Source organism: Entelurus aequoreus, linkage group LG12 (genome assembly GCF_033978785.1).
Source record: "Entelurus aequoreus isolate RoL-2023_Sb linkage group LG12, RoL_Eaeq_v1.1, whole genome shotgun sequence".
Classification (NCBI taxonomy): Eukaryota; Metazoa; Chordata; class Actinopteri; order Syngnathiformes; family Syngnathidae; genus Entelurus; species Entelurus aequoreus.
The window spans coordinates 44938583-44965501 of record NC_084742.1 but is presented as its reverse complement, the minus strand read 5'-3'; the positions used below and the strand labels follow the sequence as shown (position 1 = coordinate 44965501).

Sequence of the window (26919 nt, the reverse complement as noted above, 5' to 3'; positions counted from 1 at the left end):
TCTTGGACACAGGAGGGCTCTGTTGACTTAATTTTCACCTCAATATATGAGAAAATTTTGACTTTATTTAGTTTAATTCAACAAGTGAGACTCTCACACTAGAATGTATGATTTTGATGGTTAAGGCGCTCAGCTTATTAAAAGAAACGTTCTAAGTATTGGCATCAACAACACTATTGCCTTTTATTTACTTCATATTGGAGCCATATTAAAATTTGCAGCCAGCCTAATTATTGCTCACCACTAATTGGTGCACTCCACGTAGGCTAATGGTCATAAGAACATACAAATTGACAGATGTTTGGTTGACCCTTTTATTAGATGTTAATGAAATCCACAATGAAAGAAAAATAATTTCTTCAGGGTGCACATGAAATCAGAACAACACAGCTAACTTTAGGACAAAGAAGAGGCGAAGGGTGGTGAAGGAATGAACGGACAAGGAAAAGTAAACTTTTCAGTGGTGGGTTATATGTTCTTTGAACCACAATGCAATCCTAACTCCATCCGCCACACCAGTGTTGTTCCAAAACCAAAGACCCTCACTGACTGCATTTTCTCATCACACAAGTTTTTTTTTTTTTTTTTTTTAAACCAAATGCAGTATACAAAAATGGAAGTGAGCTGATGGAGTAAAAGGTGGGATGTATTTCTTTCAATTCCAAATAAGTGCTTTATGAGTCAAACTCTTTATAACACACTGAAAAACTCACACTAAACACTTGGTGTCACACTGTCCTTTGGGTCTTTGAAACTCAACACTCAAACTAGGTCTTACCTTTCAATCAGTGATTAAACATCACTCAAACCAAAAAAAGGTTGACTGTGACATTTTTAGAGGGGTACTGAGGCATCGTTTTCTTAAAAACAAACACGCAAAATTGAAAGAGTGACTATTCTTCACATATTCTTGAAGGTTTTCACCAAGGTATTGCATAGGACTCTAGAGGCCTCTTGAAAAGCCGTCACATTGCTTATGCAGTCAACAATGGCTTAATCTTTCCCCCCTTTTAAACTACATTGTTCTAAATAAAGTCCACTGTCGCTGTGGTTTGCTTGGAAATAATGTAAATCTGTGATCTACAATCAAATATGCATTGTACTGCCACACTGTCAATGTTTATGAAAAGTATACTTATATCAAAAAATTCCTGAGTGTCTGATGACTGAGAAAAAAGCTTGCGAGACCCTGAAAGAGAGTACCTTTCTTTTTTTTAAATCTCAGCTATTTAGCGGGGGGGAACCCCATACTTTCAGATCTTTCAATATCAAAACCAGGAAGCCAATAAAAAATAAACTGCCACATAAGTTAAACATAAATTTCCAAGCAATGGCATGAGGATAGGGATTTTGTGCTTGAGAATCAATGGCGAGATCTGGAAAATAACCCATCCTACTTCCGTTTCAGTTGGAACAAAAAGTGGGAAAGTTATGCGGGTTTATACAATGCAAACAGGAAAAGTAGTTACCCTGCAGATTTGTTTAAGTATAATTTGCATGACTCACGGAAGTGTACTAGAACCCAATTAGTTTCAGCTTTTCAAAAATATATCTGTTTCATATTTAAAGAATGTATGCATGTGTACACATTCACATTTTAAAGAGACCAGGAGTTAACACATTACTCAACATTTCAACAAGATATATGCTGAACCAAATAAAACAAAATAAAAACACTCCATACAAGAAAAACAATGGTAGCTTGTAGTGTCAATATGGCATTTTTGTTGGTTTTTAACCATGCCCACGATTTGCTGTATTGATTTAGTTGCAACACAAAGACAAATAAATGAATGATTTGTGTCCTTTTTGCTTTGGATCAATGGAAGAGATCGTATTATTCCTGCTGCATTGGTTACAGGCCTTACAATTTCAAATTTAAAACCAAACCACATTTAAAGAGTAATCAGACAAAATGTTTTTTCTTCCTTTTTAATTTGCTTCATAGAAATAAACAAAAGTCGATGGATTTGTGACTGAATGGACTGGGAAAAAAATACTAAGTGATTCTATTTATCACAGCCACATCTTGGAACAGGTATAGCACCAATGTTGTGTACCATAGAAGAACAAAAATATCAACTACCGGTAAATGTTGCATTCAGCTGCAAAGGCTGCCTGCAGAAATATTTTTTTATTTTCATGGTTGTGTTTTTGTCTTCCCAATTGTTTTGGCGCATTGTATTTTAGTACATAGTTATGCAATTGTAGCTCCCCGTTTTATTTTTATCCGAATAAATGTAGTCTTACAAACCAGTCTTTAATCTATTACTAAATTGTCAAAAACTCACCGTACAAACGTCTGACTTTATGATAACTTTCCATTTTGCTGGAGAGTTGATGGATATCTTAAAGAAAGGCGCACACATTCTCTACATTGCTCTCAGAAAGTTGTTCAAACAACAAACTTTGTAAATTATATAATCACATTTTTTTTAGACCTCAAAAAAAAAATCACATCCTAGTGTGGTCTTTGTCAAGAGGGGATGTAGAGGAGAGGATGTGTTCCATTTCACGCAGCAATTAGTCTTTTAACCAGGGTTTTTATATTAAAAAAAAAAAAGAAAAAAAAGAAAAAAAAAAGAGGGAGACTGGCCGGGCAGACGCACATGTACAACCATTCAGACACCACCAGCTATAAAGTATTCTAATGTTTGATGGTGGGAACACAACTAAAAGGACCCATATGGATGCCTAATAGCTGCAAGCTGAATCACCGATTCTAAAAATTACATTTGCATATGGCATCACTCAAACACACAAAATCTTTTTTTCCTGCTTTAACTAATTTTTCTGTTGATCTGATTGTTGATTACACAAGTTTTTTTGTTAGTAAAGGAAAACCATCAGTTATTTGTTTGTGTGCACGCAAGTGTGTGCGTACGTGCGTGTGTGTGTGTGTGTGTGTGTGGGCGGCTGGGGACAAGCTCATGAAATCAGCCTACATTAGGTTTTCTGGCTCTGAGATGACCCTGAATAAATGCTGGTAGAGGTCCAGTCACCAGAGTCCAGGATCTTTCCCTCACGCCAACATGAGTCCTCTGCAAGTGAAACAATTCAAATGTTGCTGCTCCCTAGAGGCAGAAATCAGGTCAGTTTACTCTACTTTCCTTTAATTGTTACAAAGTCATGCTATGGGTAATACATATGTTCATGTACCTGTACACTGAGATCCAGGGAAAAGGGGGGAACAGAGAGTGTTTTGCCACCAGCACTCATCTTCCTGGTTTCCACTTCCTCCCTGCCCACTTATGTTTAACAGTGGGAACTAAACAGGCAAAAACGTTAACAGGTTATGCAATACTGAATGCTTGTGTCACAAATTAGCATTACATCGTATTGGCAGCGTAAAAGAAAACTCACCTCTGGCACATCTCCAACAAAATCATAAGCGATCCCATATTTAGGGACTTGACCTGCTGCCGCACGTAAGTAGGTCGGTTTTGCTCCTGGAGTTTCCGCTTTTTGAAACGTGCCAACTGAGATGTCTATTTGTCCACATGCAGTTGATACTGCTGCTGCTGCTGTTGTTTGACAGTCCAAACTTCTCTCTTGCTCAGGGATTGGTAGGAGGGTACTGGAGCCCTCTTGTGAATCCAGGGAGGTTTGGGCACTCTTCTCCATGCCAGATTTCTTCAATCTGGGTATGAATTTACCAGATTCCAATTCGGACTTCCCATAATAAGGGCTTTCACATTCTGCATCCTCCTCTAGAGGTTTGAGATCTGCCTGAGGATCATCAAAGACATCCACTTGTGCCAGGACGGGAAAACTTGCCTCCTCTTTGTCGGACTCTGCCTCGGAATCACTCACTCCACCAGGAGACAACTCAGTGGCCGATATTGGCCGGAAATGAGTCCTGGGGGAGATGCGAATGGCCCTGTACTGTGTTTGGTTGATGCCATAAATTTGAGGGCGTAATACTTCACTTTCTGAGTCCGAGCAAAGAATAGATTTAGGCTTAAAGCCAGGACTAAAGGAAGCCATGTCCTCAGGCTCGAAGGAACACTCCACATGGAGAACTTGAGAGAAGGGATTATTCAGGTGGAAGGATGCAAAGGGGTATTCTAAACCTTGCTCCTCATCGCGCAAACCTCCGTAAGATCCAAGCAAATCTTCTCGGAAGATAAGAGAAAATCCCTTATTCAATCCATCTCTGCTCCCTGTAAAAGTGTGGTCGCTTTGGCCAAAGGACACAAGAGGTCTCCACAGGCGCCTTTGTCCTGGAGCGAAGCAGCTGCTAGTGTTCATGAACACATCGGTGCCAGTAATGGTGAGCATTTCAGAAGTAGAAGCAGATGTGGCGGTAGACTGTAGCAAGCTGTGTTGAGATTCATTTGGTGGCATGACAGCCCAATTCTTAAACTCTCCATACACTCCACCAATGATAAAAGACGTACTGTCTTTATCTGATCTCAAGTCACAGGGTCTGGACGGAGTCATGTAATCCCCAGCACCATCTAACTTGGATAGTTTGTTTTTGGCTAAGTCCTGTTCTTCGCTCTTGTCCTCCCAGAGGTGATACTCAGAGCGCTGCACTGCTTTTTTCTGAGGTCCATGAAGAGGAACTCGTTTGGCCTGCACCTCCAGACAGCTGCCACAGTAGCCAACAGAGTCCTCAGGAAACGCTTCACTTGGTTTCTCTCCACCTTGCCTTGATACCACCAATTTACCATCCCCAACTACAGACCAAATGTCTTTAATTATACCTGAGCTGTACTCGCCACTCTGTTGGTTTGTGTCATCTGAGAAAATGCAAGAACTGTATTGTTTGCTTTCATCCTCTTCTAATGCTATTCCACAAATTGACTCCAATTTCGATTTTTTGGTGTAAGTCTGACTGGATGCCGTGGTCGCCTCACAATTGCGCCCAGAGTCTTCTTGCAAAAAATCCAAGATTTCTTCCTCAAGATATGTACCAGAAAGAGGAGGGATTCTCAAATCAATTTCTTCTGTGCCAATCTGAGTAGACTCCTCCGTGGGAATATTCCCATGCTCGTTGTCTGAACGCGTCTCTTCCGAATGTGACCACGGACTGCATGTTCGCGTTGAAAGGTTTGAGCAGTGTTCCGTTTCATCAAAGGCACTATTTTTGGTCCATATTAGCAAACGAGACTGTTTATTAGTATGTGGGTCGAGACAAACACTAGAATCGGCTTTGTTTTCTTGAGCGACACAGAGCGAGTCTTGGGGAAAAGGAAAAGCAGGGCTGTCGTACTGCAGCTCAAAAAGAGAGAAGCAAGAAGATGGCTCCCTGGTGGCTTCAGGAACTTGTGGCTCCACCAGATTTCCTGACATTTTACTCAAAGTAAAGGAAACACTATCAAGGAGGGGGGAGAGTCGTATGGGGGAGTCGCCCATGAAACTTTCTCCATCTATATCATCTGACGTAGATGGAGTGTAACACCCCCAAACTTGAGCCATATTGTCAAGATCCTCCATTAGGAACCCAACTGATTCCGGCGCTTCCTCTAAGTCTGCCCTTATTGCACTTTTCCCTTGCTGCTCAAGGCCATCTAACACTAAACAAGGTTCTGCCTCGACATCTCTTTGCTCTTTGCTTTTTTGTCGAATCATGCTGAGGATCCGACTCTCTTGTAACGAGTCTGAGGCACTAGTATCCAATATGGACTGATAAATGTCAACTTCATAGAAGTCGGTGAATTCTGGCAGATGCTTGTCATCTAAATCTCCACTATCCTCTGGCTGAAGGCAGCTTGAGCTCCCAATGAGCTCAGCAGTCTCGTCCTCTGCTTCCACAAAACGTCCATCAACAAATGAGCCTGCAGCAAGGTATGTTCTCTGGTAGCTCTCGCTGGCAATGCAGATTCCTTGGATTCTCTCTGGCAGCATAGCCATGTCAGCTGCCAGATTTAAGTCTTCAGGAGAGCCAACTTTGCTTCTATACTTTGTTTCCAGCTTGCTTTGTCTGCTGCTAAAAGGTACAAAATAGTCTGTGATGGGCTCAGTGTACCAGAGGGGCTCCTCCATGTATTCCTTTGTGTTTCTGGCCTCAAGGCCAATCTCATTTGCTTCCACCCAGCCTGGATCTTTACAAAACTCCTTGAGGGATCTCTTACTCTTTTTGTAAAGCTGTGGTGCTTTGCCAGTGCTTCCAGGTGCACTGCCCCTTCCTGCATTGCGTCGCTCCTCTTTGTCAATAGCCTTCAGCTGAAGCTTCAACGGTCCGCTATTGCGTTGTCTCCTATTCTTCCCGACCTCTCTGCATTTGTGCCTTACTCTAACCGTCTTGCCTCTAAATGACTTTGTGTCTCCCTGGTTCCCACTTGAGCTCGAGCCTGCTTCACTAGAGCCAGAAGACCAGGAACGGGCTCTGTATTTGCCCTCAGACCTGTGTCTTGTTTGTCTCTTGGAGTGGAGTGTGTTTTTCTCTTCTGCTCCTGCGCTGCAATGATATCGGTTTTCTTTCTCCTTCTTGTTTCGTCGTTGCTGGCCTTTCTCATTGCTCACACCGGTGATGGTACCAAACGATTCTGGGTTCCGTTCCTTTGCAGCCTCACACTCGCTGTTGCAATCTTTTGGGGAGGAGGTGTCTGTGCTGGTCTGTGGGGCTGCTGAGGATGATGAACTTGAGTACGTGCAGGCTTTGGCTTTGTTCCACACGGTCATGATCTCTTGGAGACAAACAGGTTTCTCTGACAAAGGAGGGAAGGCTTCATAATACCTGAGTTCACAAAAATACAAAAAGAAGGAAATTCAAAATACAAGAGTAGTAGTTTGTATGGATATTTAATAATACACACGATACATGCTTACATTTCAACCTGATCCTTTGAAGATGGGGACTCAACCCGATCTGGAGATAGAGCACCTTCAGACTTCTTTTGGATCTGTTTTTCCTCTGTCGAACATAACATTAAAATGACTATCATGTCTATTTACGAATTACATATTTACAAATAGTGAGCAGAATCAGTCAAACCTTTCTGTTTGTTTTGAATTTCCCTAAGTTTGGAGCAAAGCTCTTCAACCAGGCTTTCAATCCCAGAGTTCTGCAAAAGAAACAGAGCATGACTATATGGAGGTCATAAATAACACAAGTTTTTTAATTAGAAGGATTTGCCGATCAATAGGCCACCAATTAGTATCGGCCGATTTACATGAAAAAGTATGTGATCGGCCATTGCTGATTAATGCCCTTTAAAGCTGATCACAAACTATTTATTTTTGGTTCCCCGGCTGACAGACTGCTAGCAGCTCGCTGTGCATTTCTATACACAGTGTGGAGCCACTCCAAGTGCCGCACAATTAACATCATTTTAATAACGATCACGGTTTTGGGTGCCACGATTAAATGGCAATCATTGGCGATATTAACATTTAAAAAGCAGGCTTTGCTGTATATCAAATCAAGCACTTTCACAGCCTGCGCTGGCAGAAAAGTGACAGTGGCTCGTCTTAAAAAGTGAAGCAGCACCCATCCACGCCAGAGGTCACTGTGTATGGGCACAGAGGTACATGACCAAGCCTTAATGGCCACCATTCATAAACTTCTCCTGCACTACTGCAACAGGTCGCCTCATTTCACTTTTGTGAAGTCTAACGGCTAGCCATCTTGCTGGAGACACTTTTCTGTCGAATGCCAACATTTTTCGGTGGCGCATGAATATGAATCCAAAGAATGCGGAAATATAATTGCACATTGAAGGACTCTTTCGCCTAAGTACAATCAATACAATGAATAATGCTATATTTTTGTATTTGTCATTATTATACATGTTTCACACTACAAACAATCAAATGACCTATTGCTCTTAAATATTGTTCACAAATATGTCTAAATCTGTGTTAGTGACACAATCAACAACCTGATCAACTCTATGCGAAGATGATGTGTTGCACTGCGTGAGGCAAATGGTGGGCACACCAGATACTGACTGCTTTTCGGACCCCCCAGACATCTAATAAAGCAAAACTGCACATTTTAGAGTGACCTTTTATTTGTGTCTGTAGAAGGCACACCTGTGCAATAATCATGCTGTTTAATCAGCGTCATGATATGCCACACCTGTGAGGTGGGATGGATTACGTATCAAAGAAAAAAAAGCTCACTAACACAGATTTATACATATTTGTGAACAATATTTGAGAGGAATAGGTCTTTTGTATATTAAGTAAAAGTTTCAGATCTTTGAGTTCAACTTATAAAAAATGGGAGCTAAAACAAAAATGTTGCGTTTATTATTGTTCAGTGTATTAGTTTCAATTTGTAACTAATTGCTGGTACAAACAAACCTTTGCACAATATTTGTATTTTTCCAGTTTTACCTGTAGTGTTTTTCCATAGTTGTTTATTCAAATAGAAAAATCTGCCAACAAACAACTTAAATGCGATTAATAATGATAGTGGTGGCTTGTTATTGCCACAGAGAAGTGTGTAAATGTGGTTTTGAAGACATTTTGTGTCCATTGTCAGTGTGTATATATGCAATGGCACCAATAAACCACTAGATGACGCCAGGTTATGTGGTTACTGTATGTAACTTCAAATGCATGGAGTCTTCAACATTATTTACGTTAAGACAAATGTTAAGTTCCCGCGACCCCGAAAGGGACAGGTGGTAGAAAATTAATGGATGGAACGTTAAGTTTAAGCAAAAACCGGTGCTGATACCTACCTTCCATCCATCCATCCGTCCATTTCCTACAGCTTGTCCCCTCGGGATAGCAGGGGAAGCTGGAGCCTATCCCAGCTGTATTCAGGCGGAAGGCAGCCTATTCCAAAGTGCATGTCTTTGGAGTAGGGAGGAAGCCGGAGTACCCGGAAAGAACCCCAGCAGTCCCAGAGAGAACATGCCAGAACCTATTTACAATATTCCACTTTGAAAAAAGACTTGTCCAGGGTGTACCCTGCCTTCCGCCCGAGTGCAGCTGGGATAGGCTCCTGCGACCCGGAGAGGGACAAGCATTAGAAAATGGATGGATGGCACTTTAAAACACATTTTGGATATTGCATATATATATATATTTTTTTCATAATTATTATTATTTTATTTTTTTCTAAAAGATTTAAAGCATTTAAAGTAAAAAAAATAAAAATAATTCATATATGAGTTGCTTAACACTTATGGATTTGCCCATTTTTTTGGCAAGGAGGTATAGTGTGAGCGTAGAAAAAAAAAAGTCATCTTTTCAAAATAATATTGCATCGAAATGAGTGTTGTCATTAATTTTTGCCCTATGAAAGTCTTTGATAACCTCATCTAAAGCAGTGGTCCCCAACCACCGATTGGTACCGGGCCGCACAAGAAATAAAAATTTTTATTTTTTATTTTTTATTAAATCAACATAAAAAACACAAAATATACATTATACTGTATATCAATATAGATCAATACAGTCTGCAGGGATACACTCCGTAAGCACACATGATTGCATTTCTTTATGGGGGAAAAAATAAAAAATAATACCACCGCTTGTTTAAGATTGTCATTACTGCCACAAGTGGTGGAAAAGTGTATCACAATTGAGTTACGCTGCAGCCCATACAACCTCAGCTGAGAAACAGATATTTTGGGCGGCCCTCTAAGGCAGTGGTTCTCAAATGGGGGTACGCGTAACCCTGGGGGTACTTGAAGGTATGCCAAGGGGTACGTGAGATTTTTAAAAAATATTCTAAAAACAGCAACAATTCAAAAATCCTTTATAAATATATTTATTGAATAATACTTCAAAATATAAATGTAAGTTCATAAACTGAACATCAAATCAAGTAGGCTATTCCATTCATTACAATGCAACAATGCAATATTCAGTGTTGACAGCTAGATTTTTTGTCGACATGTTCCATAAATATTGATGTTAAAGATTTCTTTTTTTGTGAAGAAATGTTTAGAATTAAGTTCATGAATCCAGATGGATCTCTATTACAATCCCCAAAGAGGGCACTTTAAGTTGATGATTACTTCTATGTGTAGAAATATTTATTAATAATTGAATAACTTGTTTATTTTTCAACAAGTTTTTAGTTATTTTTATATCTTTTTTTCCAAATAGTTCAAGAAAGACCACAACAAATTAGCAATATTTTGCACTGGTATACAATTGAATAAATCAGAAACTGATGACATAGTGCTGTATTCTACTTCTTTATCTCTTTTTTTCAACCAAAAATGCTTTGCTCTGATTAGGGGGTACTTGAATTTAAAAAATGTTCACAGGGGGTACATCACTGAAAAAAGTTTGAGAACCACTGCTCTAAGGCAGTGGTCCCCAACCACCGGGCCGCGGATCGGTACGGTACCGGGCCGCACAAGAAATTAAAAAAAAAAAATTAACAAAAAAATCTATATATTTTTTTTTAATTAAATCAACATAAAAAACACAATATATTAATATAGATCAATACAGTCTGCAGGGATACAGTCCGTAAGCACACATGATTGAATTTCTTTATGAAAAAATAAAAAATACAAAATAAAAATACCAGCCCCACCCACTACAGTGATTCGATCAATATTTGTATTTTCTTAAAACCATTTGTTTGTTGTTTTTGTTAGTGAAGACAAAAACCAAACAATTCAAGATCGTAGTTTTTTTAAAATTTTGTTTAGTTATTGTGTGACTTTGTTTAATTCAAACAATTGTATGTACTAAAAGAGAATAATGAACAAGTTTAACTATTGTGTTGATAATTTTAAACTGTCAAAAGTTCTCATCATTAATTGAAAAATTATACAGTTAATACGTGTGATTAGTATTAGTATTGGTATTGTTATCGGCCAGTTTCACTCATGGGTGATCTGTATCAGAATTAGTAGCATAAAACCTTAATCGGAACATCCCTATTTTATGGATGTTGGAACTGCAACAGTTAGTACTGCATTTAGAAACGGTTAACTTTAGGGGAAACCAACAAAGATGTGCACTTCAATAAATAAATAAAACAATAATGGGTCAGTAATCAAAGAGCGTGGAAAGACCCTGACTGACTCTTGAATAAAATACAACTAGAAAAGCCCCCTCTCGCAGTAGTGAATAAATGATAAAATAAATGAGTTATACATGTATAGCGCTTTTCTACCTTCAAGGTACTCAAAGCGCTTTGACAGTATTTCCACATTCACCCATTCACACACATTCACACACTGATGGCGGGAGCTGCCATGCAAAGCGCTAACCAGCAGCCATCAGGACCAAGGGTGAAGTGTCTTGCCCAAGGACACAACGGACGTGACTAGGATGGTAGAAGGTGGGGATTGAACCCCAGTAACCAGCAACCCTACGATTGCTGGCACGGCCACTCTACCAACTTCGCCACGCCGCCCCTAGTGAAGAAACTTTATTCAAAAAACGCATTGTTAAAGGAACACTAAGTAACTTTTCAAACTTTATAAAATATTTTCATAACTTTTGGGATAATACATCGACTTTAACTAGTTGAATGACACCTCTGTCATGGCCTGAGAGGGTCTGTGTCGCTTTTACTGGCACTTAGCGACATTGAGGAAGGGTGGCAGAAACCCTGACATACAAAAAAATTACCATTGTGCTGACTTGCTTTAAGGTGTACGTCATTACCCATTTTCGCATTCGTTTAAAAGACAGAAGTCGATGCAAACGCCAACGTACCGCCAAAAAACAACAAGAAAGAGAAGGTTCACATGCAATTACTGCTATCATGGCCGAAGCTCCAAAACAACCAACGAAACAAAAAGTTTAGTCTTAGGAGACAAAAACAGAAAAACAGTTTACCCGGATTAAAGGACAGTCCAGATCCACTTGCTGGCGTGAGTTCAAAGACAAGGAATTGCCAACTGATGCTGCCTTGGCTCTGTTCCTGCTGAACCAGTGACTTTTGTTGCTCAAATTAAAATGATAATGCTATCAGAAATTTGCATGGTAGCAATATTGGCCACCAGCATAGCATGATGATTTCACTACTACTTCCTTAAAAAAAAATCTCCCGCCAGTCTCTTTGCTTCGGACCTGCATCCGCCCGATACATTCTTGGTAGTAGTGTCATGTTTGTAGCGCAATCCAAGATCATTTCTTGATAGTGTCTGCTATTTAACTTCAGCATAGCCATTAAAGATGTAATATTTGTGCCAATTTTACAGCTGACATCTCAGTATGATGCTACATGCGCTTAACCTGACTCTCGCCAGTTCCTTGTAGTTCGCTGAGCTCCACACAAGGATCTGGGACTTCTCAATAGGAGATGTATTTCAGAAGGCGGGGCCTTGTAAAAAAAAAATAATTGTATGTGATTGGATAAACCAGTTTAACCGTTATCTTGAATGACGTGCTACTTCAACCACTCACATCGAAATCAACTCGTGACGCTGATGAGAGCGACGCTGGGAAATCCGAAACAGAACAGCCGACATATTGAATAACGACAGAGTGAAAAGTTAGACAACTTTTACTGAAACAACGCAGCAATGTCAGTAGACGATCGATGTCGCAAAACAGTTTCAATAGCAGAATCAATGTCAACACACGACTCCTCGCTGCGTGCTGACATTGTTGTTTGAATCAAACAGTCGCTTCGGCGCTACGTCACATCTATGAATTCCCGCCCGGCGATCCTAATTGGTTCATTATTTTTTGCTATTTTGAAGGAGTTTGCAATGCCCTCGAGCCCAGATCCTTGTGTGGAGCTCAGCGAACTACAAGGATCTGGCGAGAGTCAGGTTAATATGCGCTAGTCCTCATGGGAAATTTGATCTTCTGGCAAAAAACTACCGCTTTGGTCCACTGGCGCCACCAAATTCAACCAAAACTGAAAGTTCTTAAGTGGTGCTTTAAGGAGGTGTTGGTACTGTATATAATGTATATGCATATACATTTGTGACCTCTAAAAGACTATATAAAAGGCAACTGATTTAAACCCTCAATTCCCACAGGTAGTATGGACAGAACAATGATAGTAGACGTCATTTACACTTATATCCGTCTTTATTATTGAAGATGTTTCTGATTAATATGTTATTTGTTTATATCTATGGTTACTAAAAAAACGAAATAAAGAAGTAAATTAGTAATGAAATAAAAAATAAACAATGCAAAGCATATGCAATCTAAATATTGCAAAAAATGGAGAATGACCGATAAAATAGTGCAATAGATGTCATACTGAATACTGTCATTTGTGGGACATTTTAAGGATGTAACGATATGAAAATTTTGTATCACGATTCTAGTGACTAAAATTAGCACGGTTATCATTATTATCACAATATGTGCTCAAAAGCTATTTATGCAAACGCTAAAGTCTTTTAACCACTTTTTTTTTTTTTAAGACATTTACTTCGGCAATTAATTTGTATACGTTTACAGTGTTTCTTAAGGCCCAAACATGCTATGGAGTTGCAGAACAGAGTTCGCAGAGATCCGTGCATTATCAAAGCGGACATCCCCCAGGCCTGTGCTCAAATGTTTTGACCGCACGTGACCCTGCTACTTGCACTCCTGTCACACAATACTAGCACTCCTGTGACACAATACTAGCACTCCTGTGACACAATACTCTGCTCGGTTTCTTTTTTTTTCTCCATCAACCCGCATTACATGTGAAAGCGATCTGCATTTTGCCACCAATCATGAAATTAAAATCAGGCCAATGTATGCATTAAATTTCCAACAGTGTGTGCCTAAAAATACTCTCCTTCCCGTCTCTTGTGGCATTTAATGGCCGTACATACCACCGACTGTTTCTTTAGTTCACTGTTTAGCAAAATGAGCAGCTAGAGGAGCAGCTCCACTTCTTTGTCGTCAAGAAACGGCACCATGGTATGACAAATGTAATTGTGCGGGGATTGTGGAATAAAAAAATGTTCACAAAAATTTCACAACAACAAAGCAGAGCACGTCTATAGAAGCTTTGATGACCTGCAGACATTCAGCGCCTAGTCTGCTCCGCCCACAATATGCTGGAGTCTGAGAGCACCTTTAACGATCAAGTTTGCCTTTCACTTCTGTTTAAAGTTATGTCACATGGATTCCCTTCCTGTTGTAGACACATCCAGTGTATGGATCGTCATATCTACCACTCTGTCCTAAGAGAGCACAGCATGTGGGTTCAATGGGCATAATTGAATAGCTTAGTTGCTTCAACAGAAATGTGTTTATGCAAGTTTAGATTGGGGTGACATATGTAATGAGGAAAGGCATTAACGTGTCTTGTATTAATGTTAGCATTTAAGATAACTAGCGATTCGTGTGCTAGCTGTTTTTCCGTGAAACTACAGTATCACAGTGAGTTTTTCAGAGTGCAGTACAATCACTGTTTAGTGGTGATCAAACATTTAAACAGTACTGTAATACTAACTGCCAAGAATTTTACTGTGGTTTATCATTATACCAGTAATCATTACAAACGTAAATCCCTAGTGGCCATTCTCGCCAAATACTGAAAATTCCAATGTTCCTTGAATGCACCTTTGGCTCTAAACAAGTAAACGGTATCGCAGATTACAGACAGTGAATGTATTGCCAGTACAATGTCAATAAATCTGCCAAAGTTAAAAACAACCGAGGTGAAATACACATCCGAAGTGGTAGATATGGTGATACGAATATTAATGTCAAAAGACACACATATCAAAATTGAATAATTTAAACAGAGCTCAGCAGTGCACTTTACTTTAGTAATTGACATTGCGCTAAAAGAAACAAATTTACACTCGAAGACGCATGAACATTTGTGAATGAAAACGTGTGTCCAAACGAAAGCAAAGGACTCTAATGAGGAGGGAGCCACTGTTCTCCGATGGCTGCAAGCTGTGAAATGATTACGGGCGATTGTCGAACTGAGAAAACACTGATGAGCGGGCGAAGCCATGCCCCATATTATGGGATGCACATGTGTTCGAAGTGTCCAGGAACAAGTAGAAGTGAAAACTTTAGAACTATTTTGAATCCAGACAGAAATCCAGATTAACCCCAAAATTAACAACACTTGCTCCTTATCTAATTTTTGACATTTCCTGAAAGTTTTATTAAAAATCTGACCATTAACTTTTTGACTACAAACCTCAGTTAACACATTAAAAGTGATTAAAAGGCACAAGGTCTAAAGCAGCTGATATGTAAAAAAACATAGGTACGCTTGACTGTGACGGTTGTATATTTGGTTGTGATGAAGAAATGCCGTAAAAAAGCAAACGCTGGCTAACTAAGCAACATTATCTAGGCTTAAAAACTAACATGTTGGCCGGCTCAATTAAACAAATATTGTTAAATAAAAAATAAATAATTATATATGCTAACCAAAGACATGCTTCCTAATTCCGGACAAAAAAAGCATTTATAACCACTACCTTCTTTCTAAAAAGGTAAAAGTGTTTTTCTACCTCTTGTTTCCTCTTACATCATTGTGCTAATGCTAGTCAGCTTGACAGCGCAGCAACTATGCTGCAAAACTATGTAGCAAGTGCGATTATAAAATAGACAGCAGAGTTCAGTCCTCAGAGGACTCACTTTGCAGAGACTCTTTGCCCCTTTCAGTCTTGCATGGTGCCATTATGAACTTGCAGGACACCTACCTTACTCTCGCTCGGAACAAATTAACAACAATCTTGGTGTGAACTTACAATTGCCCAATTCACAGATACATGACACATTTTTGCTTACCAGACCCCTTGGTGAATCAATTTCATTTATGCATGGATTCATAACATTTTACAACCTTTCACATTTCAAATATCCGATTACGACACACAACCATGTCAATTATAGGATGATCACTTACTTCATCCGATGCAGAACGAAGACATTGCACAGCTGCTTGTTTCTTCATTTCCTCAAGACTCAGGTCGGTCCCTCCCTTCTTCTTACTCTTGCCCCATTTTTTCCCAGCCCCCTTCTCCCAGCCCAAAAAGATGTCATTCTCCTGTTGAATAGACAATGACAATATTAATAAAGTCACACACATAAGATCAATTTAAGTGATTATAATCAGTGTTGGCGCTAGGAATTTTCAAAACGGGGTCCCAGGGACCCCATGAAGTCATAAAAAAGGGGTCCCACAGTACATTTTTGGGGTCCCACTTTTTTGTAACCGTTTTGAAAACAAATGATAAATGTATGCATTATCCTGTTATATATCACATTGTATATTGTGTTTTGGAAAAAGGTTGTCATAAAAGCTACTTAATTCGTTAAAAAAATAATACAAAAGAAAACACATTTTATGCATAAGTAAATGTATTCAGTTATAAACATTCATTCACTTTCTTCTTTCCTTCATGGATCTAAACTTTACCGCTGCCGGTATTTTTTTTCCATTTAATAAGTTGTAGGTGTCTTTATTTCAGTATAAAAGTGTAAAAAGTGTTTTGCTTCGGTCATGATATGATGATAATCGTGTGCCAGGGCATACATGCATATGAAAAATTTAATTGATTATTCTCACCTATACGTAGATCAGTCGTTTAAAAACCGCCACATCTACACTTTCATGGCAAATAATGCCAACAAATTTAGAATTTTGCAAGTTAGTTTCAATGTCATTTAATACAGTGGCACTCAATGCCTCTGGCATTTCATCTCTGGCTTTGTGATGGCCATAAGATGTGTGTTCCCCTTTAAGAATGGCAATATGTGGGGTGAGTGACGTGTGTAAGTGAGTGGGGCAAGTTAGGAGAGGGAGCGCTAGCATGTTCAGGAGTGTTAATAGCATGGTGGATGTCCGCTTGGCTTTGTGGAAAACATAAATAAAGAGTTGTAACTAATCGACGGCCTTGTCATTCCGACCAAAGAGCAGAACTGTAGGGACCCACTGCCGGGTAAAGTGGAGGGTGTTACCCCAGACAATACATTGGCCCTGGAGGAAACGTCTCCCCTGCGCTCCTCGACCACGGTCCGGGAGCCGACAAACAAGAAAGGTGAAACATGATGTTTCTTGGTGCCTGGTGAGGCTGGATCTTTGAAAATCAGTGCACCCGGTCGTAAAGGTGTTCTTTTTCTTTGCCCGTTTACATGGCGTGCAAAACATCTTTCTTCTTGGGTTTATTACTCGCCATGACGAAAACAATAACACGTGAGAGTCCTAATACCAGAAATGCAGTATTTGTGATTGATAAAACTTTCGGCAAATCAAATTTTAAGAAATTGTACTGGAAAGTTCATTACTTTGAAGTCGACCAATAAAAACGCAATAAACGGGAACGGAAATTTGATTCGGCAAATATAAACAAAACACTGGCGGAAAGCGATAATCGATAAAAAAAACAAGTAAATCGGAGTTTGGACTCGGAGAAGGCAGGGTCGGTAAAAAGTAAATAAAAATCAGCGTCCCAAGGACGCGCGGAATTCCGGAAATGCGCGGCCTTTCTGATTTCAATGCATTAAAAGACACAAAAAGTGCGTTAACGCCAACAGTGATAATGCAGGTGAAGGCTTACTTGGTCCTGCAGGTCATAGTCGTAACTGTCGTGCAGGAGAAGGCTGAGGACGTAGCGGGTGTAAATCATGGCATCTATCCCGCACTTCTCCAGCTCCTGGCCCAGCCAGCTTTGTACTGGACCCAGCGACTGGAACAGCGACATCTCTGAGGCAGGCAGGGGGCCCACGAGCCGGTAGGGACAAGAGAGGTTCTCGGAAGGAGCGGGACCGTCTGAATCGGTGCTCACTGGACGCATGAGACCTCAGGTGTTCGTCATTCTCAGCTGGATCGGCATAGTGATGAGTTGTTGCTGTTGGGTGGAGTGCAAAGGGAGAGGTGGAACTGAAACCTCAGAAAGGGTAGTGGGCAATCAGTCCAGCAGGATGCACTGAAGGGGCTCTACATGAGGAGGCATGTGGTATTCTTTTTTTTTTTTTGCTTTACGCAAAAAAAGGTGTTTTCATTCGTCAGGCATGGCTGCTGATCGATCTCAGCTGCTCAGCAAAACACAAGTAGTGTCTGCGTCACACAGAAGCGCCCATATTGGGGAAAATACTTCAGCACCTGCAAGACAGCAAGCAAACATGTCAATGTGACTGGCTACTTGGTTGCTTTCAGAAGTGAACACATAATATTTACATCCTGGAAAGCAAAACTCAAAAACCCGCTATTATTTAAAATGCCCTAAGGCATGACCCTACGTGGAAAACATATTGATTGAATCAAACAAATTGATTGAAACAGTGTCATTATCTGTAATGAAGGTCAATCTGGTAGCACGCACACACACACTCTTGTATTTGTTACCTTCTTGAGACCTCCGAAAAATGCCTACCTCTTTAGGACCACCCTTTCTAGATATATAAAGATGTGTACTTACAACATTAATAATATACACATGCTATACAAATAATAAAAAAGCTTGTTGTGAGAAATTAGTTGGAATTTCACAAGAAAAAGGTCACAATTTCACATGAAAAATTTTGAATTTTGGCAGTATTATAGTAAAAGTCGTAATTTTACTCACAAAGGCAAAATTTTACAAGAAAAACTGAACATTTGTGCAATATGATAAAAGTTGGAATTTTACTCAATAACAGTCGCAATCTCACAAAAAAAGTGTAAAATGTTGGCAATTTTATGAACAGAATCGTAATTTTACTCGACAAGTCACAATTTTGTAAGAAATTTCACTTGGCAAAATCATGACAAAAGTCATAATTTTACTGTAGAAGCTAACTGTTAATGGCCACTAGAGTCTTAGTACCATAATGTATTTGTTCATCCTATGGTCACATATGGGACGCGGGTTGTCTTACGTCAGAACCGAAAGTCGTAAAATCAGCTGTTCACCTGGCGTTTTTTTTCCGGGGATGAATAGGGAAGTCCTTCTTTAGCTGCCGTCTTGTTTTATCATATATCCAAACCCCGGCCGAGTCATACTAAAGACAATAAAAACGGGACCCAATGCCTCCCTGCTTGGCACTCAGCATCAAGGGTTGGTATTGGGGGTCCATCCATCCATCTTCTTCCGCTTATCCGAGGTCGGGTCGCGGGGGCAGCAGCTTAAGCAGGGAAGCCCAGACTTCCCTCTCCCCAGCCACTTCGTCCAGCTCCTCTCGGGGGATCCCGAGGCGTTCCCAGGCCAGCCGGGAGACATAGTCTTCCCAACGTGTCCTGGGTCTTCCCCGTGGCCTCCTACCGGTCGGACGTGCCCTAAAAACCTCCCTAGGGAGGCGTTCGGGTGGCATCCTGACCAGATGCCCGAACCCCCTCATCTGGCTCCTCTAGATGTGGAGGAGCAGCGGCTTTACTTTGAGCTCCCCCCGGATGGCAGAGCTTCTCACCCTATCTCTAAGGGAGAGCCCCGCCACCCGGCGAAGGAAACTCATTTCGGCCGCTTGTACCCGTGATCTTGTCCTTTCGGTCATAACCCAAAGCTCATGACCATAGGTGAGGATGGGAACGTAGATCGACCGGTAAATTGAGAGCTTTGCCTTCCGGCTCAGCTCCTTCTTCACCACAACGGATCGATACAGCGTCCGCATTACTGAAGACGCCGCACCGATCCGCCTGTCGATCTCACGATCCACTCTTCCCTCACTCGTGAACAAGACTCCGAGGTACTTGAACTCCTCCACTTGGGGCAGGGTCTCTTCCGCAACCCGGAGATGGCACTCCACCCTTTTCCGGGCGAGAACCATGGATTCGGACTTGGAGGTGCTGATTCTCATCCCAGTCGCTTCACACTCAGCTGCGAACCGATCCAGCGAGAGCTGAAGATCCTGGCCAGATGAAGCCATCAGGACCACATCATCTGCAAAAAGCAGAGACCTAATCCTGCAGCCACCAAACCAGATCTCCTCAACGCCTTGACTGCGCCTAGAAATTCTGTCCATAAAAGTTATGAACAGAATCGGTGACAAAGGGCAGCCTTGGCGGAGTCCAACCCTCACTGGAAACGTGTCCGACTTACTGCCGGCAATGCGGACCAAACTCTGGCACTGATCATACAGGGAGCGGACCGCCACAATCAGACAGTCCGATACCCCATACTCTCTGAGCACTCCCCACAGGACTTCCCGAGGGACACGGTCGAATGCCTTCTCCAAGTCCACAAAACACATGTAGACTGGTTGGGCAAGCTCCCATGCACCCTCAAGAACCCTGCCGAGAGTATAGAGCTGGTCCACAGTTCCACGACCAGGACGAAAACCACACTGTTCCTCCTGAATCCGAGGTTCGACTATCCGGCGTAGCCTCCTCTCCAGCACACCTGAATAGACCTTACCGGGAAGGCTGAGGAGTGTGATCCCACGATAGTTAGAACACACCCTCCGGTTCCCCTTCTTAAAGAGAGGAACCACCACCCCGGTCTGCCAATCCAGAGGTACCGCCCCCGATGTCCACGCGATGCTGCAGAGTCTTGTCAACCAAGACAGCCCCACAGCATCCAGAGCCTTAAGGAACTCCGGGCGGATCTCAACCACCCCGGGGCCTTGCCACCGAGGAGCTTTTTAACTACCTCAGCAACCTCAGCCCCAGAAATAGGAGAGCCCACCACAGATTCCCCAGGCACTGCTTCCTCATAGGAAGACGTGTTGGTGGGATTGAGGAGGTCTTCGAAGTATTCCCTCCACCGATCCACAACATCCGCAGTCGAGGTCAGCAGAACACCATCCTCACCGTACACGGTGTTGATAGTGCACTGCTTCCCCTTCCTGAGGCGGCGGATGGTGGTCCAGAATCGCTTCGAAGCCGTCCGGAAGTCGTTTTCCATGGCTTCCCCGAACTCCTCCCATGTCCGAGTTTTTGCCTCCGCGACCGCCGAAGCCGCACACCGCTTGGCCTGTCGGTACCTGTCCGCTGCCTCAGGATTCCTATGAGCCAAAAGAACCCGATAGGACTCCTTCTTCAGCTTGACGGCATCCCTCACCGCCGGTGTCCACCAACGGGTTCTAGGATTACCGCCACGACAGGCACCAACTACCTTGCGGCCACAGCTCCAATCAGCCGCCTCGACAATAGAGGTGCGGAACATGGTCCATTCGGACTCAATGTCCAGCACCTCCCTCGTGACATGTTCAAAGTTCTTCCGGAGGTGGGAATTGAAACTCTCTCTGACAGGAGACTCTGCCAGACGTTGCCAGCAAACCCTCACAATGCGTTTGGGCCTGCCAGGTCTGTCCGGCATCCTCCCCCACCATCGCAGCCAACTCACCACCAGGTGGTGATCGGTAGAAAGCTCCGCCCCTCTCTTCACCCGAGTGTCTAAAACATGAGGCCGCAAATCCGACGACACAACTACAAAGTCGATCATGGAACTGCGGCCTAGGGTGTCCTGGTGCCAAGTGCACATATGGACACCCTTATGTTTGAACATGGTGTTCGTTATGGACAATCTGTGACGGGCACAAAAGTCCAATAACAAAACACCGCTCGGGTTCAGATCCGGGCAGCCATTCTTCCCAATCACGCCTCTCCAGGTTTCACTGTCGCTGCCAACATGAGCGTTGAAGTCCCCCAGTAGAACGAGGGAATCACCCGGGAGAGCACTCTCAAGTACTCCCTCGAGTGAATCCAAAAAGGGTGGGTACTCTGAGCTGCGGTTTGGCGCGTAAGCGCAAACCACAGTCAGGGCCCGTTCCCCCACCCGAAGGCAGAGGGAAGCTACCCTCTCATCCACCGGGTTGAACTCCAACATGCAGGCTCTGAGCCGGGGGGCAACAAGAATTGCCACCCCAGCCCGTCGCCTCTCACTGCCGGCAACGCCAGAGTAGAAGAGAGTCCAGCCCCTCTCGAGAAAACTGGTTCCAGAGCCCTTGCTGTGCGTCGAAGTGAGTCCGACTATGTCTAGTCGAAACTTCTCCACCTCGCGCACTAGCTCAGGCTCCTTCCCCCCCAGCGAGGTGACGTTCCACGTCCCAAGAGCTAGCTTCTGTAGCCGAGGATCGGACCGCCAAGTGCCCTGCCTCCGGCTTCCGCCCAGCTCACATCGCACCCGACCTCTATGACCCCTGCTATGGGTGGTGAGCCCATTGGAGGGGGAAACCACGTTGCCTCTTCGGGCTGTGCCCGGCCGGGCCCCATGGGGACAGGCCCGGCCACCAGGCGCTCGCCATCGTGTCCCACCTCCGGGCCTGGCTCCAGAGGGGGGCCCCGGTGACCCGCGTCCGGGCGAGGGAAATCTGGGTCCATAGTTTTTATTTCTCATTGAGGTCTTCGAGCTGCTCTTTGTCTGATCCCTCACCTAGGACCAGTTTGTCTTGGGAGACCCTACCAGGGGGCCTTTGCCCCCGGACAACGTAGCTCCTAGGATCATTGGGACACGCAAACTCCTCTACCACGGTAAGGTGGCAGCTCAGAGAGGAGGGAATTGGGGGTTAAATCACCAAAAATGATTCCCGGGTGCGGCCACCGCTGCTGCCCACTGCTCCCCTCACCTCCCAGGGGGTGATCAAGGGTGATGGGTCAAATGCAGAGAATAATTTCGCCACACCTAGTGTGTGTGTGACAATCATTGGTACTTTAACTTAATATTGCTGCCTTTGCACCTGTCAATGTTTACTTTTGTATGCACATTAAATCAACAAAAAAGTCCTGACTTTGGAGCAATGTTCACAGACTCTAGTATTTGGCTCTCTATTAGATGCAATGGTTTTCCGTATTGGGACCATGACGTTTGGTCCCAACTTGTTCACCGGTCCTTACATGGAAGGTAGTTTTCCTTGTTGATGTGTCAAAAAGGGTAGAAATACAAGAACGAACACACACACACACACATTCTTGTATTTGTTACCTTCTTGAGACCTCTGAAAAATGCCTACCTCTTTAGGACCACACTTTCTATATATATAAAGATTTGTATTTACAATATTAATAATATATACATACTAAGAAAACATTTGAATTTTGGCAGCATTATAATAAGTCATAATTTTACTCAACGCTAGTCAAAACTTTACAAGAAAAACGGAACATTTGTGCGATATGATAAAAGTTGTAATTTTACTCAATAACAGTCGCAATTTCACAAGAAAAGCTTAACATTTTGTCAATTTTATGAAAAGAGTTAATTTCACTCGACAAAAGTCACAATTTTTATAAGAAAAGTTTAACATTTTTGCATTATAATAATAATAATCAGAATTTTACTTGGCAAAATTATGAGAAAAGTCAGCTGTTCACCTGGCGGGTTTTTTCGGGGATGAATAGGGAAGTCATTCTTTAGCTGCAGTCTTAGTTTATCATATATTGCTGCCTTTGCACCTCTCAATGTTTACTTTTGTATGCACATTAAATCAACAAAAAAAATCCTGACTTTGGAGCAATGTTCACAGACTCTAGTATTTGGCTTTCTATTAGATGCAATGGTTCTCCGTATTGGGACCATGATATCGGTCCTCACATGGAAGGTAGTTTTCCTTGTTGATGTCTCAAGAAGGGTAGAAATACAAGAACCCACACACATTCTTGTATTTTTTACCTTCTTGAGACCTCCGAAAAATGCCTACCTCTTTAGGACCACCCTTTCTAGATATATAAAGATGTGTATTTACAACTTTGATAATACATACTAAGAAAAACATAGAATTTTGGCAGTATTATAATAAAAGTCGTAATTTTACTCAATAACAGTCGCAATTTCACAAGAAAAGCTTAACATTTTGGCAATTTTATGAAAAGAGTCTTAATTTCACTCGACAAAAGTCACAATTTTTATTAAAAAAGTTTAACATTTTGGCAATATTATAATAGTAATCTGAATTTTACTTGGAAAAATTATGAAAAAAAGTCAGCTGTTCACCTGGCGGGTTATTTTGGGGATGAATAGGGAAGTCATTCTTTAGCTGCCGTCTTAGTTCATCATATATTGCTGCCTTTGCACCTGTCAGTGTATACTTTTGTATGCACATTAAATCAACCAAAAATCCTGACTTTGGATTAATGTTCACGGACTCTAGTATTTGGCTCTCTATTAGATACAATGGTTTTCCGTATTGGGACAATGATTTTGGTCCCAAATTGTTCACCGGTCCTTACATGGAAGGTAGTTTTCCTTGTTGATGTCTCAAGAAGGGTAGAAATAGAAGAACACATACATTCTTGTATTTGTTACCTTCTTGAGACCTCTGAAAAATGCCTACCTTTTTAGGACCACCCTTTCTAGATATATAAAAATGTGTATTTACAACATTAATAATATATACATACTAAGAAAAACAGAATTTTGGCAGTATTATAATAAAAGTCATAATTTTACTCAATAACAGTCACAATTTCACAAGAAAAGCTTAACATTTTGGCAATTTTATGAAAAGAGTCGTAATTTCACTCGACAAAAGTCACAATTTTTATGAGAAAAGTTTAACATTTTGGCAATATTATAATAATAATCGAAATTTTACTTGGAACAATTATGAAAAAAGTCAGCTGTTCACCTGGCGGGTTTTTTCGGGGATGAATAGGGAAGTCATTCTTTAGCTGCCGTCTTATTTCAGCATATATTGCTGCCTTTGCACCTGTCAGTGTATACTTTTGTATTCACATTAAATCAAACTTTGGATCAATGTTCACAGACTCTAGTATTAGGCTCTCTATTAGATGCAATGGTTTTCCGTATTGGGACCATGATATTGGTCCTAACTTGTTCACCGGAAGGTAATTTTCCTTGTTGATGTGTCAAGAAGGGTAGAAATACAAGAACGAACGAACGAACGCAAACACACGCACACACACGCACACACACACACACACACACACACACACACACACACACACACACACACACACACACACACACACACACACACACACACACACACACACACACACACACAGGGGCTTGCTTTTCTCCTATCATAAATGCATGGAATGTCAAACTCAAGCTTCCTCCTCCTAAACAACAAAGAGCAGCGACACTACTTCAGGTGTAGTCAACAATCGCTCCATGACAACACAACAATCATATTAGGACGAAGTGGCAGTCAAACACTTCCTGTCACGCGCATGTGTTTTGTAGGCTGGTTTAAAAAAATAAAAAAAAAGAGCAAATGGAGGCCGGTTCGCTCGGATTGGTCGAGCAAGCAGTCAATCAAGGGGGTGACCCATTAGGAGACGTCAAAAAGGGGGCAAGATAAGGAGCTTAACTGTGCGAACCTCGGCGTTCCAGCAGTGCAACACTTTACAATTAAGTCATTTATTTACCACTGAGAAGTTACCTCAGCTGGCCTAATCAATAAAATATTGCAGACCGACTTGTGGAAGTCTGCATGGCTTTTTGGTATGTGCTAGATTTTAACTATCCTGTCCACACTCATGTCCATCTAGTGAACTATTTTAGGATGTGCACATTTAGGTAGGGTCATATTTAAATGTTAGGATGTAGCGACATAAGCTAACACCACAGCAAGAGTGTAGCCGGACCACCGACCTTTAACGTTAGCCTACAAGCTAAAAGCTTGTCCCGTGCGTTTTAAAGCAACAAAAACGCCACAATTTGTGTACAGACATGTATATATTCGATTAAAAAAATGTCGGGACAAGCTTTCCGTTGTGTTGATGGACGTTTTCGAACGCGGTGACATTTGAGCTCCCGGTGTACGAGGCGAGCTAGCAAGTGGCGACCTGCTGACATTAGGCCAAGTCGGTCAGTGGAAGCGGGCAACATGGCATCCGAAATGCTGGAGCTCGGAGCGAGGAAGTGCGCGATCCAGGCGAGACATTGGCGTGCGGCGTCGTAGCGTTGGTCGTTGTTGTGACCGAAGGGGGGAGGCTGAAGCTAGCAGTCCTGACAGTTGCTCTCCCTTCCAATGTGCGCCATGTCGTCAGACAGTCCAGCCAACAACACGTAGAATGGATCACAAAGCCCCCTAAAACACAAATAAACACACAAGCCGGCCCACGTACCTGCTGTAGGCTGAAGAAGGAGAAGACCACCGAAAGGGGAGCGGCTAGTTCTCGCCCGCTGCCTTTCGGAGCTGGAGCTCTGGAATCCGCTGCGGTAGCATAGCGTATCATGGACGCCGACAGAAATGGCGCTGTTTTCACCTCCAGTGTCTCGTAGGCTTCGACGAGGAAAACGGAGACATTCGGGCTCGAGTGAGTGGAAGATGGCCCCGTTCGTCGCCGTCTACACGGAGAGCCACAATGGCCGACACAGGAAGCCAGTTTCATGGCGCGCACAGCACTTCATGCGCCGCCTCCTGAGTTGGTAACTAGGCAACGAGGGCAAACCTCCGCCGTCCTGTCACCAGATACTTTGGTCCTTCCGCCGGGGTATTGCATCAGAAGCCCAACTAGTACGCCAACACCAGCAGGCCCAACAATACTTTCATTTTCATACTTTATATTCACATTTTCAAATAATTCAAAACATTTTATGTATATGAGATTTTGGTAACACTTTAGTATGGGGAACATATTCACCAAGAATTAGTTGCTTATTAACATTCAAATTAATAAATATTGGCTCTTAATTAGTCATTTTTAAGTACTTATTAATTCCTTATTCTGCATGGCCTTAATATACAACCCTAACCCAAACCCTCTAACCCTAACCCCAACGCTAACCCTAACCAAAAAACTCTAAATTAAGTTTTTGTTGCTTACAATATGTTCCCCTTGTATATATATATATATATATATATATATATATATATATATATATATATATATATATATATATATATATATATATATATATATATATATATATATATATATATAATAAAATACATATTTATATATAGCTATATATATATATATATATATATATATATATCAGTGGCGTGCAGTCACTAGAGGCAGGGGAGGCACGGCCTCACCTGCCATCATGGAAAGAAAAAAAAAGTAAAAAGAAAAAAAATCAATTAAATTGTTATATGTATCCAGTGATTATACTAAAGTTATTTTCCATTTAACTTCACCAGTTTTAGATTATTTTTATTTTTATTTTCACATTTGCCGTTCAAATACTGAGAAGAGACGGTGCGGTGATCAGCAGCCAGTTGAGGCACGTCACTGGTTTGTGCCTCAACATGGATTGTGCACAATGACTCGGCTAACTG

At 41.9% G+C, this 26919-nt stretch overlaps 1 protein-coding gene across 2 annotated transcripts; it reads right to left on the bottom strand.

Annotated features, from left to right (window-relative positions):
* On the bottom strand, positions 1-26039 carry kiaa0232 (KIAA0232 ortholog). 2 transcript variants are annotated; one of them, XM_062066077.1, is made up of 8 exons: positions 25760-26039; positions 17370-17914; positions 15716-15856; positions 6944-7013; positions 6778-6862; positions 3364-6685; positions 3160-3268; positions 1-3041 (listed from the first exon to the last, which is right to left on the bottom strand). In XM_062066077.1, exons 2-8 carry the CDS (start codon positions 17604-17606, stop codon positions 2947-2949), a joined length of 4059 nt encoding a protein of 1352 aa, XP_061922061.1. In that variant the 5' UTR covers positions 17607-17914; positions 25760-26039; the 3' UTR covers positions 1-2946. The 2 variants fall into 2 exon arrangements, with proteins under 2 accessions (XP_061922061.1, XP_061922062.1); XM_062066078.1 differs by having other exon boundaries at positions 2-3074.
* Between the last annotated feature and the right edge of the window lie 880 nt (positions 26040-26919).

Excerpts from the sequence above, each read along its gene's own strand:
- kiaa0232 (XM_062066077.1), bottom strand. The coding sequence starts at position 17,606 with ATGCGTCCAGTGAGCACCGATTCAGACGGTCCCGCTCCTTCCGAGAAC. Across the intron at positions 7,014-15,715 it reads TTCGTTCTGCATCGGATGAA|AACTCTGGGATTGAAAGCCT; the intron begins GTAAGTGATCAT and ends TTTCTTTTGCAG. Across the intron at positions 3,042-3,159 it reads CCCTGGATCTCAGTGTACAG|AGGACTCATGTTGGCGTGAG; the intron begins GTACATGAACAT and ends TTTCACTTGCAG.